The sequence below is a fragment of the Sorex araneus genome, chromosome 5 (genome assembly GCF_027595985.1).
Source record: "Sorex araneus isolate mSorAra2 chromosome 5, mSorAra2.pri, whole genome shotgun sequence".
NCBI classification, from domain to species: Eukaryota; Metazoa; Chordata; class Mammalia; order Eulipotyphla; family Soricidae; genus Sorex; species Sorex araneus.
The window spans coordinates 198,492,118-198,511,728 of record NC_073306.1 but is presented as its reverse complement, the minus strand read 5'-3'; the positions used below and the strand labels follow the sequence as shown (position 1 = coordinate 198,511,728).

Sequence of the window (19,611 nt, the reverse complement as noted above, 5' to 3'; positions counted from 1 at the left end):
AAGGTTACTTGCACGAAACTATCATTAACAGTATTGCAAATCACAGTGCTTAAAAAAAGAAAAAAGAAAAAAGAAAAGAAAAGGAAAGGAGAGAAAAGAAAAAGAAAGAAAGAAAGAAAGAAAGAAGGAAAGAAAGAGAGAAAGAAAGTTGGAAAGAAAGTTAGAAAGAAAGAAAGTTGGAAAGAAAAGAAAGAAAGAAAGAAAGAAAGAAAGAAAGAAAGAAAGAAAGAAAGAAAGAAAGAAAGAAAGAAAGAAAGAAGATAGCAAAAAGTAAAAACAAACAAAACATAGTGGACAAGCCAGGGAAGATCCCTGTCATTAAAAAAATATGTTTCAATATGTCATATCATCTCCCACAGCTATAGTATCACCAGTGTATAGGTAAATATAGGGGTAATTATAACTTATAAATATTATGATGAAGCAAAGATTATGAGAAACAAATATTATGAGAAGAGGTTGATATTAACAGTCTGCACTTAGACTGAATGCTTATATTTTCCCCTAGATTCAAAGGTTAAAATCCAGTCCCGAATGCGGAATTTGAAATTGGGATGCCTGGGAGGTGATTAACACTCTTATAAAAAACACCTCAGCTGGAAACCTCCTCCTCTCTTCTGCCACCTGAGGACCCAGTGGGAAGACAGCATGTTTGAGCCTGTAAAGGGTCAGTCACCAACTCTGTCAGCTTATTTTGGTCTTGGGCTTCTTAGCCTCCACATCTGTAAGAAATATATATATGTGTGTGTGTGTGTGTGTGTGTGTGTGTATACACATATATGTATATGTATATAGTTATTTACATGGTGCTCTTTATACCCTTAGGTTATAGTTGTTGGAAAAGAATAATAGAGCTTGTGATGGGGGGTTAGGGATGACCGGTCGTGGCCAATCAAAGCTACCCTAAGGATTTAACATTTGAGGTGTAGAGGAGTTCATCTTTTGACTGTTGATAGAAGAATATGCAGAGAGAGAAAACATGTCCGAAGGCCCTGAGGCAAAGAAGAAATTGGCATACTGAGTATACAGAGAAATCAAGGGGACTAAAACATATTGTATGAGGAAGAAAACAATTAGGTTGGAGACATTTGATCCAGTCAATAGTATTTGTACTGATTCCACACTCAATAACAAACAGTTACATCACTTTCCTCCCATCCACCTGTCACTTCCAAATTTTCCCTTGCTCTTGCCAAGTCAAAGGAATGAGAGTCAGACCATTATAAATAGTGTCAGTCTACCTAGGTTGTGTCTCTGATGTCCTTTTTGAGCCTATGGAACTTTCATCCATAAACTGATTCTTTTGAATCTCAGCTTGAGAACAATCTTGACTTCTGGTAGCAGGGTTTTAGGAGACATTTTCTAGGGTTTGGGATTAAGACTTATATCCATTGGTGGTCTAGCCTTGGTATTAATGTCTATTCTGGTAAACAAATTCTGTCTTCTCTTGAAGATGAGGATCCAAATAATTCTTATGAATGCCTTCATCCATCCAACTCATTTATTTAGATTTTATTGAGGGATACACTCTAGGAAACATAGTTGGGATATAAAGATAAATAAAGTTGATATTCACAGAAGAGCAGAAGGCAGGATGTGTAAGTGAAATGACAAGATAGAATAGTCTATAGAAACCATGAGACTTCCTAGAAGGGACTCTTCTGCCACTTTTTTTAAATGCACATTTAAAAAAATTATTATTATTGAATCACCATGAGATACAGTTACAAAGCTTTCATGTTTGAGTCTCAGTCATACAATGACTGAATACCCATCCCTCCACCAGTGCACGTTTGCCACCACTAATATCCCCAGTATCCCTCTCCAGTCCCAACCCTCCCCCACCCATGGCAGACAATTTCCACCATACTCTCTCTCTCCTTTTGTTCTTCCCACCTATTGAAACTGTGTACTGTTCCCTGCCAAAGTCTGATGTTGTACTTCTTTTCCACCATGAAGTTTCAGATATTCTAACTTCTCTTCTCATTGATAGGTCATACGGGGTGAGTTGAAGTAACCCTTACTCTGATTGCACCCAAGATGTTTTTCTCAGCCTCTGTGGATGGTAGGAGTGCAGTTTTTGACAAGGTTTTCATTGGCTGCTGCTTCTCCCTACTCTTGAACAGGGTTGGAATCCTTTGAAAATGACAAGGTTAAGAGGAATGAGAGGGGAGAACGACAGAGGCCATCTGTCAGTGACAGAGACCAACTCTGCCATTAGGGATAACAAATGTTCTTGTCCAAAGCTGAGGATGGAAAGTGAAAGACAGATCAGTAATAAAAATAGTCTACCTCACTTCTGTCTACTTACTGCTACTTAATGCTATGGACAATGCTGAAGTCCACCATCATTATGACTCTTGGGACATGGATGACTGGAAAGATTATAGAGATGCCTGGGACAGGAATGCTGAGGACTGTGTCACAGCATCTCCAGCACTTTTTACTTTCTGAAAAGGCCCAGGTAAAAGAGTCTGGAGAAGAAAGTTCTGGATTTATACTCTTAAGGCTACAGTGCAGGGGGAACGGACTAGGATTTGAGTAACAGTTGATGTTTAACTTATGGCTGAAACCCAATTTTTCCTTTTTAAAATTTTTAAAATTTTATTGAATCACTGTGAGATAGTCACAAGCTTTCATGTTTGGGTTACAATCTCACAATGATAAAACACCTATCCTTCCACCAAGTGTACATTCCCTGTTCATAGCCCGCGTCGCGATTTCCCTTCGCCAGCAAAGAGTGAGACGACACGGGTTGAGGATCCTTCTGCAACCGTTTATTCAGTTAACTGACGAAGAGAAAAGAACCACAACCCGGGTAACGGCAGTCCTTATATATAGCCTGGTTGCCCCGCCTCTGGCGTGGTGCTCATCTATTGGCTCTCGCCAATCACCCCATATGAGGTCATTCTGTCATGGCCGCCACGCATGCGCAATGTGCTCTGGCCGCCACGCATGCGCAATGTGCTCTGGCTCCCTACATCTCCCCCTTATGTCTTTATTTATGGAGCCATCCTGTTGGTAGAAGGGGGTGGCGGTCACCACTGCCTGTATTACAAGGGACTGAGGAGGCCTCCGCACATCCCCATCAGGTCGCGCCAAGGCTCCACCTGTCCCACCGTCCTCACTTCCAGGCAGGGCAAAATCCGACGGCGGCCCTATGCAAGTGGCTCGCCACCCTGAGTCGGGGGCCAACTCAGTGCAGTGCTCTCCGGCCTGACACCCTTCTCAGGGAGAATACTCGGGAGCACCCGTACTCGTGCAATGAGCCCTTGTGGCTCCGAGCGTGCAAGGGCTGCTCCCAGAGCAGGAGCCATGAGCGCAAGATAGAGGGGGATAGCGGGAGCCCAACGAGTCCGAGCCCCCGTCAGAGGATTGGGGCACCAGGCAGCAGTCAGCTATAACACAGGTAAAAGCAAATAATCAAAACAACAATCAAAAATACAACCATCAAAACAAAATCAGAAATGCAATCAACCAACATAGCATCAAGCGGTTTCCACGTCATGGTACACTCTCCGCATTGCGTATTAAATTTGGGGATAGAGAGCCAAAATCAGTTGCTGAATCTGCTGTCCCACCTCCCTTTCCCGAACCACATCGGAGGGACCCCCGTCAGTGACATGCAAGGGGGCACGCGTGGGCCAGCAGGCATCTTTGCCCACTGGGGCCGTGCATGAGGCAGCAGCATACTTAGGGTTCCCTCTGCTGGAGGGAACGACTGACCAGTCACCCCCGAACGTTCCCTTGTAGGACGTTCCCTCGTTATATAGCTGGTATAACACATGGCATTCATCTGGTCTACCACTTGACAGTTTTGAGGACAGGGATCCCCCTTATTTATAAAAGTAGGCTTGGGCACGCACTGCCAAAACTGGGTTAGCCCGCCCCGAGCACTGGGCCGCGTGGCGAGATATATAGTCAGAGTCCCACAGTCCACGGTTTTCGTGTAGCTCGTTGGGGTCACCGAAGATTGTCTTCCCTGACAGTTGCACGGGATCCCATACAGCTGTTGTAGGAGGCGTGTAGGGTCAGCCGGCCGGCCCAATCCGGCCTCCGTCGATTGCACAGTCAGCAGCAGGATCATCATTGCAAACCCGCAGGGTCGGCACCGGACGACGAGCCGCATGTTCTCTGTAAGAAGAAAAGAGAGAATCCCTCTCAGGGGTTCACCCTGGAGCATTCTGCGGACTCGGTGTCAACCGCCTCCTCAGTCGGGGTAGCCTGTTTCAGGGCCCGCGTCAATCTTTCAGGGACCCAGAAAGGCTGCGCGGCTTCTTGTGGAAAGACGCGCACCACGCCTCTTGATTTGATCAGGGCAGGGTCAGGACCCTTCCAGGTATTATCAATAGTGTCCTTCCACTTAACCAGCAGAGGTGGAGTGCGGGGAGGGGCCACATGGCGGTCTGCGGCCGAATTGCCTGAGTCATCCAAAATCAGATAATTGAGCACAAAAAGAGTAAGTGCAAGAGCACTTCTGGGGGACCCTACGTCCTCCCATCCCCCTCTCAGTTTTTGTAAGTAAGACTTCAGGGTCCTATGTGCTCGTTCAATCATGGCTTGGCCCTGTGGGTTATAAGGAATGCCCGTAACGTGGGTTACCTGCATCTGAGCACAGAATAGCAGGAATTTTTGGGAGGAATAGGCCGGTCCATTATCAGTCTTCAAGACCTGAGGCTTGCCCCAGGCGCTCCAGGCCTCCAGGCAGTGCTGGATAACATGAGTGGCCTTCTCCCCACCCAGGGGCGTGGCCATAAGAACGCCTGAGCAGGTGTCAATAGAAACATGCACAAACTGAGCCTTACCCAAGCTGGGGACGTGGGTGACATCAATCTGCCAGAGGTGGAGGGGTCGCAGGCCCCGCGGGTTAACCCCAACAGCCCGTGCAGGGAGATACTGGACACAGTCTTTACACCCAGTCACGATGTCCCGAGCCTGTTGGCGAGTAATCTGGAACCTGTGCTTCAGAGTTCCAGCTGTAACATGAAACTTCTCGTGGAAGTCTTTCGCCTGTTGGATCGGCTCAGCTAGTAAGGCCAGTGGGCGCGTAGCCTCGTCTACAAGAGCGTTGCCCAACGCCATAGGGCCGGGGAGGTGACTGTGAGCGCGAATGTGCGTCACAAAAATTGGGTTGCAGCGCTGCAAAAGGCTGCGCTGGATTTCCTGAAAAATCTGGGACACGGGGCCTCTGCCCCTTATAACGCCAGCAGTCTCAAGGACTTCAAGGGCATTTACCACATAAATGGAGTCAGACACCAGATTCAAAGGCTCCGGGAAGCGTTTAAGGACTTCTGCTACAATCTTGCACTCGACCACCTGTGGTGAGCGCGGTCCGTAGTTCCTACGAACCACCTGTCCTTTGGCCAAGTACGCCCCAATGCCTGTTTTAGAGCCATCAGTATAGACAGTGGTGGCCCCAGGGACAGGGCGCTTTACTGTAACTTTGGGGAAAATCAAAGGATGTAAGGTGGCAAAGCGGGCCAGGGGATGTTGGGGGAAATGATTATCAATGTCCCCATTGAAGACCACGGACAATATGGCCCAAGAGTCATGTTCGGCCGCCAGAACCTGACGCTGTTGCAGAGTATAGGGAGTAATTAACTTGACCGGGTGGAGCCCAAAATGTTCCAAAGAGCGCTGAAGTCCCTTTAGAGCCAAATCAGCCACAGCAGCAGGGTAGGAAACAATATTTTTTGCAGGGGATGCATGTGGATGGATCCAAAGAAGGGGGCCATCCTGCCACAGAGCAGCTGTGGGAGTGCCTTGAGTAGGGAAAATACATAATTGCCAGGGATGATGATAGTCTATCCTGGACAGCTGGGCTTTACTAATCGCTTGCTCAATTTTCTGTAGTGCCACCCGCCCCTCGGGCGTTAGTTCCCTGGGGGAGTCCAGGGCGGGGTCCCCCTCCAATATTTTAAATAGAGGGGCCATATCCCCAGAAGGGACCCCCAAGGAGGGGCGCAGCCAGTTAATGTTCCCTAATAGCTTCTGAAAATCATTGAGTGTGCGCAGATCTCGCGCCTGTAACTGAATCCTTTGAGGCATGATGTACTTTGGGTAGATAGTGGTTCCCAGAAAGGAGCCAGTATCAGAAAATTGCACCTTCTCCGGGGCCAATTGTAAGTTCCATTCGTCAAAGGCATCTCTGAGGACCTTGAAGGCCTCCTGCAGGGTATCCTTATTATGAAATGCTAACAAAATATCACCCATATAATGTATAACATAAAGTTGAGGGAACTGCTTTCTAAGTGGTCGCAGGGCTCGCTGGACATATAGCTGGCATATAGTGGGGCTATTAGCCATGCCCTGGGGTAAAACTCTCCATTGATATCGAGAGTCGGGACCCTTATGATTAAGTTCAGGAACAGTAAATGAAAAGCGGGGGCGATCTGCAGGGTGCAAAGGAATGGAGAAAAAGCAATCCTTAATATCAATAATATAGAGATACCAATTAGCGGGCAAGGCGGAAAGCAAGGGGAGGCCCCGCTGTACAGGGCCTAAGAGTTCCATTTGGGCATTAATTGCGCGAAGATCGTGCAAAAGTCTCCAGGTGCCTGATCGTTTTTTTAATGACAAAAACTGGGGTATTCCACGGGGAAGTGGAGGGTTCAACGCATCCTTTTTTCACTTGTTCTGCCACAATAGTTGTTAATGCTTGGAGCTTATCTAGGGGCAGGGGCCACTGAGGCACCCAGACCGGGGATCTCGTGGTCCAGGGAATGGGTAGCTCCGCCCCAGTGGCCCTGATCAAAAACCCAGCCCCGTTTTGCCTTGATTTCCCTCCGCAGTGATAGGCTCTGTGATGCCACTGGAATTCTTTCCTAGTCCTTCTCCTGGTATGTACCCCATGCCCTGCATCATTTTACGTGCCTGAGGGGAGTACTGATCGGTTAAGACTATGCCTAAGGCTGTTAAGACATCCCTGCCCCAAAGGTTAACTGGGAGAGGCAGGACATATGGGGTGAAGGAACCCTTGCTCCCTTCATCAGTACGCCAGGTGAGGACCTGGGTGCTCATGGAAGGGCATTGGGTATAACCTAGACCCTGAAGCTCATGCTCAGACTCAGCCACCGGCCAGCCCTTAGGCCACCAGTGCGAGGAGATGATACTCCGGTCAGCGCCGGTGTCCATAATGCCCTCAAAACGCTTACCCTGAATGGAAAGGGTCAGTTTAGGTCTCTTGGCCAGGTCCATGACTAGGTAAGCTTGCACCGGGTTCGTGGCGGGGATTTCCAAGGGGCCTCTCCGTTTAGGGTCCTCAAAACCAGCCGGGAAGAGGAGCACCTGCGCGACACGGTCCCCTTCCTTAATTACAAAGGTGCCTGTCGGGCAGGAGCATAAAACCTGAATGCTCGGTTTTCTGACATCTAGTGTACCTGGGTAAACTATAAGACCCAGCTTTGCGAGGGTTGTCCTTCCCACTAAAAGGCCAATGCATCCAGGAGGGGCTTCTTGCACGGGTGCTACCGGAATAGGCTGGACTCCTGAATCAGGGGTTATGGTGAGGGAGGAGGTGGCACGGAGGTCCAGTTGGGTGACTCTGCACTGGGTTGCTGTTCCTGAGCCTCCCGAACGAACCTGGTCCCATACTTGTTCAGGCCCTGAGACCATGGGCCTCGCCTCCCGTTTTTTGGCTCCTCCGAGATTAGAGGTGGGAGGAGCCGCCCCGTATTGTCACGGACGGACCGACAACGGTCGGCGGGGTAATTGCCCTTCTTGCAGCGCTGACACAGAGAGGGGGTCGCCCGCGGCGCCCTGCAGTCACGCTTAACGTGTCCTCGCTTCCCACAATTAAAACAGGTGCGGTCCCAGGAGGGATCCGAGCTTCGTTGCCGCTGTGAGCAGAGAATGGCGGCCGCTAGGCCAGCATTGGAGAGGGGGCCCCCGAGCTCGCGGCAGACTTTGAGCCAATCCTACAAGCCCTTAGCCTTCCTCGGGGCTATGGCATTCCTGCATTCCTGAGTCGCTTGTTCAAAAATGAGCTGCTCTATAAGGGGGGTCGCTGCGTCCGAGTCACCAAAAATGCGACTCGCCACCTCTGTCATGCGTGCAACAAAATCAGAGAAGGGTTTCTGAGGCCCCTGAATGACCTTTGTGAGTTGGTTACTTGTCTCACCTTTTACGGAAAGGCCTTTCCAGGCTTTTATGGCAAGCAAGGATATCTGGGGATATACCCCCCAGGGTAAGTTAATCTGATCCTCTGCATGGACGCCCTGGCCAGTAAGCATGTCACTGGTCCACGCATGCTGCGCGGCATCGCGGGCATTGCGGTTAAGGCGAGCCTGATCCTGAGCTGCATCATACCAGAGGGCCTTCCACTCTAGAAATTTCCCGTTATTGGGTAGCGTGGCTTTGGCCACGTCCTGCCAATCCCTGGGGGTCATTCGATCCCGCGCTAACCTGTCAAGCAGGGAAATGGTGTAGTTGGCATTTGTTCCGTACTTCCTGACCGTCTCCGCTAGCTCCTTAATCTGAGCAAACTCCACCTGGGCGTAAACGCGCTCGTCCCCATCCCCCTCAAAGACGGGGAAAGCTAATCGCATCTGCCTTCGAAGATTATCAGGAAACAGGGAAGTACGAGATGGACGTGCCTTGTCCAGGGGAGGATCATGATAGGGTGGAGGGGGAGGAGCGGAAGGCGAGGGGCATGTCGAGCCCGTCTCACCGCGAGCCCGAGACTCCAGAGGATGGTACCTAGTTGCTTCATAACGGGCCGCTTTTCGCTGTAATAAATCCTCCTCTTCGGAACTAAGGGAGGAATCCTCCGAGGGGCTATGTCTAGGTCTATGTCTAAGGTCTAAGCTGATTGCAGCCACGTCACGCCTGGGGTACAAGTCCCCGGCCTCGTCCGAGGCGGATCGAGGTGCACAAGCAGCGGGAGGGTCATTTGTTTCATTTATTTCCCCTTTCCCTTCTAGCTTCTTGCCCCCACCGGGCAGTCCTTTTTCCTTATTTATTTCCCCTCTCCCTTCTAACTTCTTGCCCCCACTGGGCAGTCCTTTTTCCTTATTGCTGGGTATTTTCATATGCGCGCCCAGCCCTTCTGATCGCTCGGTTTCTGACAAACTGTCTTGGACCTTTTCCAACACCTGCCGGCCTTCCCTGACCACTATGGAGCATGCCTCATCCTCCAAACAATTTTGAACCATCTTCCAAGTCGCCTCAGTGCCCATAGTAAAGACACAAGAGCAAAAGAGAAGGCAAATCCAAATAAGGAGGACAAAGAGTGCTCCCCACCACCAGGAAACGGGCATTCTTTTCTTACCAACACTGGGCAGTGGTCCACAGCACGCCTCTCCGAGCAGTCGTCCCTGCAGTTCTGAATCCTCCCTCCAAAAGGAGGGGTTCTTCCTCGTGGTGCAAGATGGATTTCCCGGGTTTCGGCACCAGTTGTTCGTAGCCCGCGTCGCGATTTCCCTTCGCCAGCAAAGAGTGAGATGACACGGGTTGAGGATCCTTCTGCAACCGTTTATTCAGTTAACTGACGAAGAGAAAAGAACCACAACCCGGGTAATGGCAGTCCTTATATATAGCCTGGTTGCCCCGCCTCTGGCGTGGTGCTCATCTATTGGCTCTCGCCAATCACCCCATATGAGGTCATTCTGTCATGGCCGCCACGCATGCGCAATGTGCTCTGGCTGCCACGCATGTGCAATGTGCTCTGGCTCCCTACAATTCCCCACCACCAATATCCCGGGTGTACCCCCCCTTTTCCCCACCCTCCCCCTGCCTCCATGGCAGACAATATTCCCCATACTCTCTCTACTTTTGGGCTCTATGGCTTGCAACAGACACTGAGAGGTCATCATGTTTGGTCCATTATCTACTTTCGGCATCTCCCATCCCAACTGGTTCCTCCAGCCATCATTTTCTTAGTGATCCTTTCTCTATTCCATTTGCCTTCTCCCCTCCACTCATGAAGTGGTCTTCCAGCTATGGGGCAATCCCCCTGGCCCTTGTATCTACTGTCCTTGGGTGTCAGCCTCATGTGATATTATTTTATACTCCACAAATGAGTGCAGTCCGTCTATGTCTGTCCCTCTCTTTCTGACTAATTTCACTTAGCATGATACTCTCCGTGTTTATCCATTTATAAGCAAATTTCATGACTTCCTGTTTCCTAACAGCTGCATAGTATTCCATTGTGTAGATGTACCAAAGTTTCTTTAAACAGTCATCTGTTTTAGGGCACTTGAGTTGTTTCCATATTTTGGCTATTGTGAACAGTGCTGCTATGAATATATGAATATATGAAACCCAATTATTAACAGCTTTGTAACTATGTAAATGGTATATCTCGATATGATTCAATCAAAAAATTCATTAATTTACTCATTCATTTCATTAATTTTTCTTTACAAGAATTTATTCATTATCATTATTTTTTTTGGCTAGGTACTATGTTGTTTTGGATATGTATGTGTTAAGAGAGTAAGTTTCTTGACTAACAGCTGATAAATGGAATGGTCTGTGTGTATGTGTGTGTGTGTGTGTGTGTGTAGAATAGCAGATATTCAAAAATAGTAAAAAATGTGATAAACAACACACTTAAGCCAGTGTTCCTTATACAACACATATAAGCCAGTGTTCCTTGAATGCATATAGTGTGGGCTACTAAGGATAGCTTTCTATAGCAAATATTTTTTTTTTGCTTTTTTTTCTTTTGGGGTCACACCCAGTGATGCACAGGGGTTACTCCTGGCTGTACACTCAGGAATTACTCCTGGCGGTGCTCAGGGGACCGTATGGGATGCTGGGGATCAAACCCGGGTTGGCTTGCGTGCAAGGCAAATGCCCTATCTATTGTGCTATTGCTCCAGCCCCTATAGCAAATAATTTTTCAATTGAGATCTGATATCAAAGTAGTGGTGTAAAGACTAGGCAAGGAGAGTGCTTTAGGAAGTTATATATACAAAGATCTGGAAGTAAAGAAATCTGATTTTCAAGCAGTCATTTTAGATATTCAGTTACAATAAGGAAAGTGATCTTCAGGTCTTGTTTACCTCCTCTGAGATTTGAATAAGCCAATAAATATCATAAGTAACTTTAGGTCAATGTAGGAAATACTGGTGCCCACATGAGGCCCTGTCAGAGCTCATTGATTTTAGCCTCAGCTGCAGTAATCAGCCCTGGGGAACCACACATTCACTCTAGGCTGCCCAGGATGCACTTGGGCTCTCAACTTGGATTACTTTTCATTTCCCCCCAATTTATTCTCTAGTTATAACCAGAGTTTGCCGGACTTAATGCCCCTGGGGCCAAACTTCTGCCGGTGGAGAGTAGAAGGGGTATAAGCTCTATCCCATCAATTCCGGGAGTGCTAGCATGCATTCTCAGGAATCCAGGTAAACCGTATGTGCCTTTCAGAACAGTGACCTTGAAGATGAACATTTCTTTCTTTTCTTTCTTTTATTTTGGGGGAGGGGCAGGGAGGAGGTGCTCCCAAGTAGTGCTCCAAGAGTTTCGGGTCACTCCAGGCAATTCTTGGCCAAGTGGAATAGAGGTTCAGTGACTTTCTTTTTAAAATGACATTACTTTTCTGCCATTGATCTGCAATATTGTAGAATTTCAAGTAATTGTCACCACTCTCACCATCAAGATTCCACCATCCAAATGACTCTTCTACGTCACAGCTGAAATATGTAGCCTGCAGTGAGCACCACAACTAAAGATGTGTGAGCACTGTGGCCAGGAGCTTATACTCTAATGAGCACTACAATTGGAATGTGCACAGACACAGCTGAATAGGTGCAATCCCTGACAGGCATGTATGAACTGCAACTGCAGTGTGTTATCCCTAGTGTTGGGAACCAGTTTTTGCCCAATGTGCCCAGACACGTTGTGCACTGGGTCTGGGCAGATGTGGGGCAAAGGATGACAGGCTCGTGGAGAAACTACTCCAGGAGACAGCTGATGGCCATTCACTTTATTGCCAAATACACGCATATTTTATAGAGGGTCTCAGCTGAAGAGGATGGTCCAATCATATAAAGTTTAGCATTACTGACCTACCACCTTTCCATTCTGTTTCACCCTGGTCCAATCCCAATTAGGGCTAGATGCTGCAGTTAGGAACTTGCTAAGGTAGGCAACAATTCTTGGGGGGTTGGGTGAGATTCAAGTCCGGATACCTGGTGCTTGTAAAATGCTCCCAGATACTCCCTACTGGGTCGCTATGCAGAGACAGGTCTTATCTGCTATGCAGGGACAGATCTTATCTTCTCTGCCATGCTCCACACCCTAGCAAATCCTTAGACTGTGACTAAGTACCACAACAAACCATGTGTAGTCCCTAGGAATTGCAAGGACAACAAAGGAAAGAGGAAGAAAGAAATAAGACCTGATTATTCCTCTCATTTTCCCTTTTCCTCTGTTAGCCACCATCGTTTTCATGAGCCTAGAGCCTAGGTCAGTTTCATTGTTGTATGGTTGTTTGCTTTGGTTAGTTATGTTCCACATATGAGTGAAACTTTCTGGTGATTATCCTTCCCTTCCTTATTTCATTTAGTATAATCACCTCTAGATTCATCTATTTTGTTCCACAGATCTAGCTTATAATCCATTGAGCATTCATACCACAGTATCTTTATCCAGTAACCTGACAGTCAGTGGGATGCTAGGTTGATTCTATATTTGGTTAAGTGGCATATCTTAGTAGTCTTCCTCAAGAAACTGGGAAGCCCCATTTCCTGAGGAATTCTATTCATTCCCGTTGTTGTAGGTTGTTGAAGCTAAGACTCAGTGTGCTTCAAGTGAAGCCCAGTATCAAAACTCAGGACTTCCAACTGAAATTTGTCTGGGGCCTGCGAGATTGTACAGTGAGTCGGGTGCTTGCCTTGCATGCATTTGACCCAGGATTGAGCCCCAGAATCCCATAGGGTCCCTCTGAGCACCACCAGGAGTGATTCCTGACTGTAGAATTAGGAGAACCCCTGACCATCACAGGTGTGACTCCCAAACAAAGAAAGAAAAATCCAAATAAAAATAGTCTTGGCTGTCTTTGTCGGCATTACACTTCTCAGAATGACTAAGTCTGTACTTATTTCCTAAGTTTTATTCTACATAATTTGTCAGAAGTCACCCCTTCAAACGGATAGTTCAATCAGATGGGAAACATTTGAAAGTGTTGTCTGTTCCACATGCATGAGGTTTTGAAATGAACCATGCAAGAGAGTACACATTGCTGTGTTTGAAAGAACTTTGAACAAAAGAATCCAGAATCATTTTGTGTCAGATATGCTGGCTTTCATAACAAATTTTATGTCATGAGACATAAAAATGCAGAATAAAATCGCCTGTCGTTGCAGAACAAAATTAAGCGAAGAGGTGACATTTATCATGAATATATCCTGCTCCAGTTTGGAGAGAACCTCTGGGTTTCAATTGGGGCCTTTTAATTTTTATTTTGCAGGAAAATTCTGACTGCAATTAGGCTGGGTAGGACTGGTCCAGCCTTTTGCAAGTTTTCTCAGCAGCATGGCAACAGGCTACTTGGGATCTGTTCTTTTTCTTTCTCAAGTCTTCCTTACATGGCTCATTTATAGTAAAGAAAAAAATCTATTGGTATAACTAGCATATTAGAGAGAAAAATAAAATTGAATTTTTAGCTTTCAGGGTCATTCCAGTTTGCCATTTTCTGAAATTAGAGACAGATGGGTGATATCTGTGTTTTGTGGGAAATTCTGTCCTACATTCCAGCAGATACTGGGAGTTCTGGAAGAGAATAGAAAGAAGGAAAAAGCTGTTTGAACATAGCTGAATATATATTAATATCTGTATTAAATCTCTGATGAAAATAGCATCAGATCTGCAAACATGAATTCTAATCAAGTCTCATTCTTACCCTGTTCTCTGTTCCTTTTCTAGCTTTCATAGTAGCAAGTGAATGTGAAAAGGGATTCAGAGATTATCTAGCTTTTCTGTTTCTACAGATGTCATAATTTCTAACCTGCAGAAGGGACCATGGTGGTCACACAATTTATTGTTATTTCCAAGGAAGATCATGCCTAATTTTGAGCTCATCATGTTGTTCTCCAAAGACTCAAGTTGGTGTGACTATGAAGGGAAAGAGCAATTGTGTGACAAGAGTTGTGATTTGGAAAGATTGGGAATTAATAAGGTAGGGGGTTCATAACCTGGTAGATATCTTTACAGATAATTCTATCTCTTCTTGGGGCTTCCTGAGACTCCTCTGATCATATTCTGTGACTGAGATTAAAGGGATTAAATGGACCACTACACCCATGTAGAAAATGTGCTGATAATGAGTTGTGACTGCAAGGAATTGGGGAAGCTCAAAGACCATGGCTTCAGATAAAAGCAGGCAAAAACCACCCAGTACTATAAGCTTAGAAATCACTAAGGCAGGGATTGGGATGGCTCTGGCATAGTACTTGCCAAGTACAGAGCAGTTACATATCTGGTTAGAGACTACAATGATGGGTAAAACAATCAAGGTTTGAAGCATCTCTGCAAGTACTGACTGAGAGAAAGCAAAGAGAAACTTGGAGAAGGAACAGGAGACAGTGGAAAGTCAGATTACCGAGAAAATGAGTTCACTTCCATGGAGAGGAAATGGAAAGGAGCTGTATATGCATCAACTGTTTTTCTTTGAGTCATATAAAAAGTAAATATTCTTTTTTATATATAATGTAGGAGTCAGAGCAATAGAATAGTGGGTATAGTGTTTGCCTTGCATGCGGTCAACCCGGGTTCAATTCCTCTGTCCCTCTCAGAGAGGCTGGCAAGCTACTGGACTGCATGGCAGAGCCTAGCAAGCTACCCGTGGCGTATTTGATAATGCCAAAGACAGTAACAAGTTGTCTCACAATGGAGATGTTACTGGTGCCCGCTCCAACAAATCTATGAACAATGGGATGACAGTGACCCAGTGATAATGCAGGAGTACTGCCATTTATTCAGCCATTTATTAAGCTGATTGAATTGAGCATGAACTCCACATTACTCTGAATGTTAATTTTATTTTATTATTTTATTATTATTTTTCCTCCTTTTTTTGATTCACCGTGAGATACAGTTACAAAGCTTCCATGTTTGACCTTTGGTCATACAATCATCAAATACCCATCCCTTCACCAGTGCACATTTCTACCACCAAAATCCCCAGAATTTCCCCCACTCCCCACCACCCATCCTTGTTCCAATCCTTCCCCTGCCTGTGTGGCAGACAATTTCCCCCATACTCTCTACTTTGGTTACATTCAATAGTTCAACACCAGTCTCACCACCACTCAAACCTGCCAAAAAGGCAATGCTAGAAGGTTTGTTTTGTATTGCTTGTTATGGATAGAATATACTGTCCAGGAAATTCTGTGTCATTCTCTCTGGGAGCTTTAGTTTGTAGTCTCTGGGTCTTGGCTGTTGATGAGATTACATGGTGCCGGGGGCAGTTTGTGAGTGTGACTGCCAAGCTTCTGGAAGTCTGGGGACCCGGGGGGAGGAGGCCCAGTCTTGATCCAAACGGGCTCCCGCATACCTGGGTTTTCCTGCCAGTTCACTCTCTGGTGAGGTTCTTCCCATCTTGGGTGAGGCTCATCCCCAATTTCCAAACGGGAACTAAAATAAAATAGGATTGTAAGGGAAAAGCATTTTATAAGCACTAGAAAAAGTTGGTTATATTTTTTAAATTTTATTTTAAAAACTTATTTATTATTTTGATTTTTGAGTCACACCCAGCGATGCTCAGGGGTTCCTCCTGGCTCTGCACTCAGGAATTAGTCCTGGCCGTCCTCTGGGGACCATATGGGATGCTGGGGATTCAATCTGGATCAGCTGCATACAAGGCAAATGCCCCACCCACTGTACTATTGCTCTGGCCCCAAAGCTGGTTATTTTGATGTTTTATGGAATGGGACTGTTTTCTCATTGAGATAATACGAGGTAGGAAATCATCTTCTATGAATCACGCAATTTTGGCTAGGGCACAGACTTTCCATTCCACCATAGATCCTAAAAGGTGCCCACTATTATCCTGTAGTCCTGAATATAGTATGCTGCCTAATATGTGCAACTTAGTACATAATATTTTGTGGTAAATGTCCAATTATAACATTTTATAAAAGTAACTTTTCTAGTACAGGGACCTTCAGAATGACATAAAAATGTTTTATCGTTTTCTCAGAAAAGCAATTAATCAGGGTAGATTCTACTGGCAACAATGCTTAGATGGTGCAGAATTAGACAAGTAGCTTCCCCGCCCCCCTCCCTTTTATTGCAGAATCCTATGTGGGCCCATTTCTGTCTGGTTACCACGAGCATGGTGTACAATGAAAGGCCCAAAAGAGAATGATATCAAGTAGACTGGGTCTGGTTGCGCTACCACATCAGTTTTCAAGCAAGAGAATAAAATGGAAGCCACATATACTCTTAGTAATGGTGGTAAATCTGCTTGCCTCCTTTCCCTGAAGGAGCCTCCTAGAGGACATGCACCCTACTAAGTCATTCAGCATTGAATGACTTGACAGTTCTTTGAGAATGACTATTTCTAAGGAAAGATTCACTTTAAAGTCTGAACAGAAATCATCTCAGTCTACCATTCATTCTTGACAGCTGCCTCGAAATATTCCCCCACTCTTTAATTGAGAGATTCTCAGTAGAAAGCAGAGAAGATAAAAGGTTTGGGTTTGGTCTATAATTCACACGCAAAAGGGATCCTATTAATAACAGAGGAGAAAGGCTCGCCTTTCCCAACTTCATCTGCTCCTCCATTAGAGAGGAGGGATCTTTCTGGAAATTGATGAATAACAATTAAAAATGTTGACAGCTATCATAGCACCAATTTCAGATCTGTTTTTCATTGATAACACTGAATTCTGCACTGTGCAATGATCCAGTTCTCTGCAAATAGCGGTTGGGTATCTTACAGTTTAATTCAACTTGAACATGCACTATCTCGGAATCTCACAGGTGAAGGGCTCGGAACCACACAAGACTCACCCTTTGCCCCAGCCTCACTTCAGTCATCTGCCACAGTGTGGGCCCCGAGGTTACCCAGACTCTGTCCAATGGGGCTATAAATTGAGGGTTTTTTCATGAGTCACTCTTCGGACAACAATTTTAAAATGCCTTATAGAACTCCAACATTTAGTTTATTCCTGTTTATAGTAAAGAATTTTATAAAGGTTTCCAATGAAGTTTCCAACCTTAATATATTTGCGGACCGGCAGTGGTTCATGGATTGGCTGAAAATCACTTTTGTAAAGAATATAAATGAAAAGCCAGGTACAGAGGTATGTATGGCGAGACATACTGGGAATTTGAGATGAGATCCACCTTAATAAGTCATATCTTTATGACATAGCAGTAGATTTACCACCTTGGATATGAATAGTGTCTTTTAGGATTTTTGTTTATTTGGGGCCACATCAGGTGGTGCTCAGGGACCGTTCCTGACAGGTGCTCAGGAGACCATGCAGTGATGGGGACTAAATCCAGGTCTCCTGCATGCAAGGCACATGCTCAGTTTTTCAGCTATATTCCTGACCTCCTTTTTATTTTTTATTTATTTATTTATTTATTTTAAAAGAAATATTTTATTGAACCACCGTGAAAACAAGAAAAAAAATACAAAGCTTTCAGGTTTAAGTCACAGTCAAATACTGATTAAACCACCATCCCTTCACCAGTGCAACCGTTCCATCACCAAGTCCCCAATACACCCCCCTCCCACCCCACCCCCCATCTAAGTAGCTAATGATATTCCCATTATTCTCTCTATATATTGAGTACATTTCATATTTCCATACAGAACTCACTATTGTTGATTGGAAATTTTCCCCAACAATCAGGCCTGCTGAATAAGCATCATCTAATAATTTCTCTTCCTTGGTAAAAGTGAAGACTTTGAGTCTTTGGGTTTTGGGTTTCTAATATTTTAGCTCAGTTCACAGTCAAAATGGATGGCTGCAAGAATCCGCTCTGGTGCCAAAATGGGTTAGGAGACCTCAGGATCACAGTCAGTAGGCGGGAGGCTCTGCTTCTTGTGCCGCGGCTCTTGGTTCATCTCTGGGCGGAAGGCGCGCCGGGAACACCTCCCCTCCCAGGATCACCTACAGGCTACGTCACTAAAGAAAGTCCTACCTCCTGGTGGAGGGGTCTTAGAGGGTGGCTCTCACCGCGTGGCTGCTGCCGCTGCTGCCATTTTCGCTCAGAAAAATGGGGTGGAGAGGGAAAAAAAACCCTCCCCGGGCTGCACGAGGTTGTAGTTCAGTTCACAGTCAAAATGCATGGCTGCAAGAATCCGCTCTGGTGCCAAAATGGGTTAGGAGACCTCAGGATCACAGTCAGTAGGCGGGAGGCTCTGCTTCTCGTGCCGCGGCTCTTGGTTCATCTCTGGGCGGCCCTGACCTCCTTTTTAAAAGGATTTTTATAAAGGGGCAATATGATTGATTAGAAAACTCATTATTGGAGGGATGAATGTTGGAACATTGTGTGACTGAAACCTGATCATGAAAGCTTTATAACTGCATCTCACAGTGATTCAATTAAAAAAAAAGAAAGAAAAGGAATAATTGTTATATGCCTGCCATGGCGACAGGCTGGGGTTGGAAGGAACCTGGGTATACGGGTTGAGGGAAGGAGACACTGGTGGTGGAACTGGTGTTGGAATATCTGAAAAAATCTTATTATGAACAACTTTGTAAATCTTAGTGTCCTAATAAAAATTAAAAGGAAAAAAAAACATTATTGGGGATCAACTTGTTCTTTATTCTTTGTTTTAACCGTTCTTATTGAGGTTCAGTGATTTGAAACACTTATCCTTTTAAAATTTTTTGGGGGGAGGGAATCACTGGGTGGTGCTCGTGGCTTGCTTCTCACTGGCTCTGCCCTCAGGGATCACTTCTGGCAGGGTTCCGGGATGTTTATGATCAAACCTGCAAACATGGAAGGCAGATGGTACTCACTGTACTATCTCTGATTGACATCATGGTTAATTATACTTTTCATGCAAACATCATTCCAGCACCACACTCATCAACTCAGTTCCTGTTTCCTCTGCCAGGGTCCCAAGGACTCCTCTGTTGACACCCGTCCACTAACCAAGCTCAATTCCTTAGATAGTAGTTCCAGTTCTGATGCCTCTGACCATTTGTCATTCCCTTATTAATTTTTTATATACCACATATGAGAGATTTTTTTTTATTCAAACACGTTGCTTCACAAAAGTTGTTCCAACTCTAGTCCCATCACTGCCTGAGTTACCATTGTTCTGCCATTGTCCCATTTTTTCCAGCCATCCTCCAAGTCTGCCCTTTTAGCAGGCACACAATAATTTGTTTAATATTAATTATCACAACAAAGTGACTAATGGAATTATCAAAAGTAAAAGAAAATTTGTGAAAACTGATATATCTCAACATGGGGTTGTTGAGTCTTTGAGCTGTTCCTCGCTAACCGAGCCTTCTGTGTTATTGTTTGTTGAGTTCAGTTAGCTTCTGTGTTACTTGCTACCTAACTTGGTGTACTCCTACTGGAACTTCAGTACTGTGGAATTTGGAGGTTTAGAGACTTCAGAATCTGTATTACTGGGATGAGTCTGCAGAGATGCCTAGTGAAGCTGTGAGGTTAGGCCCGAGGCTGTTGGCATGG

The 19,611-nt window shown here is 45.6% G+C and overlaps 1 protein-coding gene across 1 annotated transcript; it reads right to left on the bottom strand.

Annotated features, from left to right (window-relative positions):
• Nucleotides 1–7,492: 7,492 nt before the first annotated feature.
• LOC129405057 (igE-binding protein-like) lies at nt 7,493–19,238 on the bottom strand. The gene is given in 2 exon segments (XM_055140020.1): nt 7,493–8,826; nt 19,225–19,238. Coding segments are annotated over 2 exon segments (1,341 nt in total). The 3' UTR covers nt 7,493–7,499.
• Between the last annotated feature and the right edge of the window lie 373 nt (nt 19,239–19,611).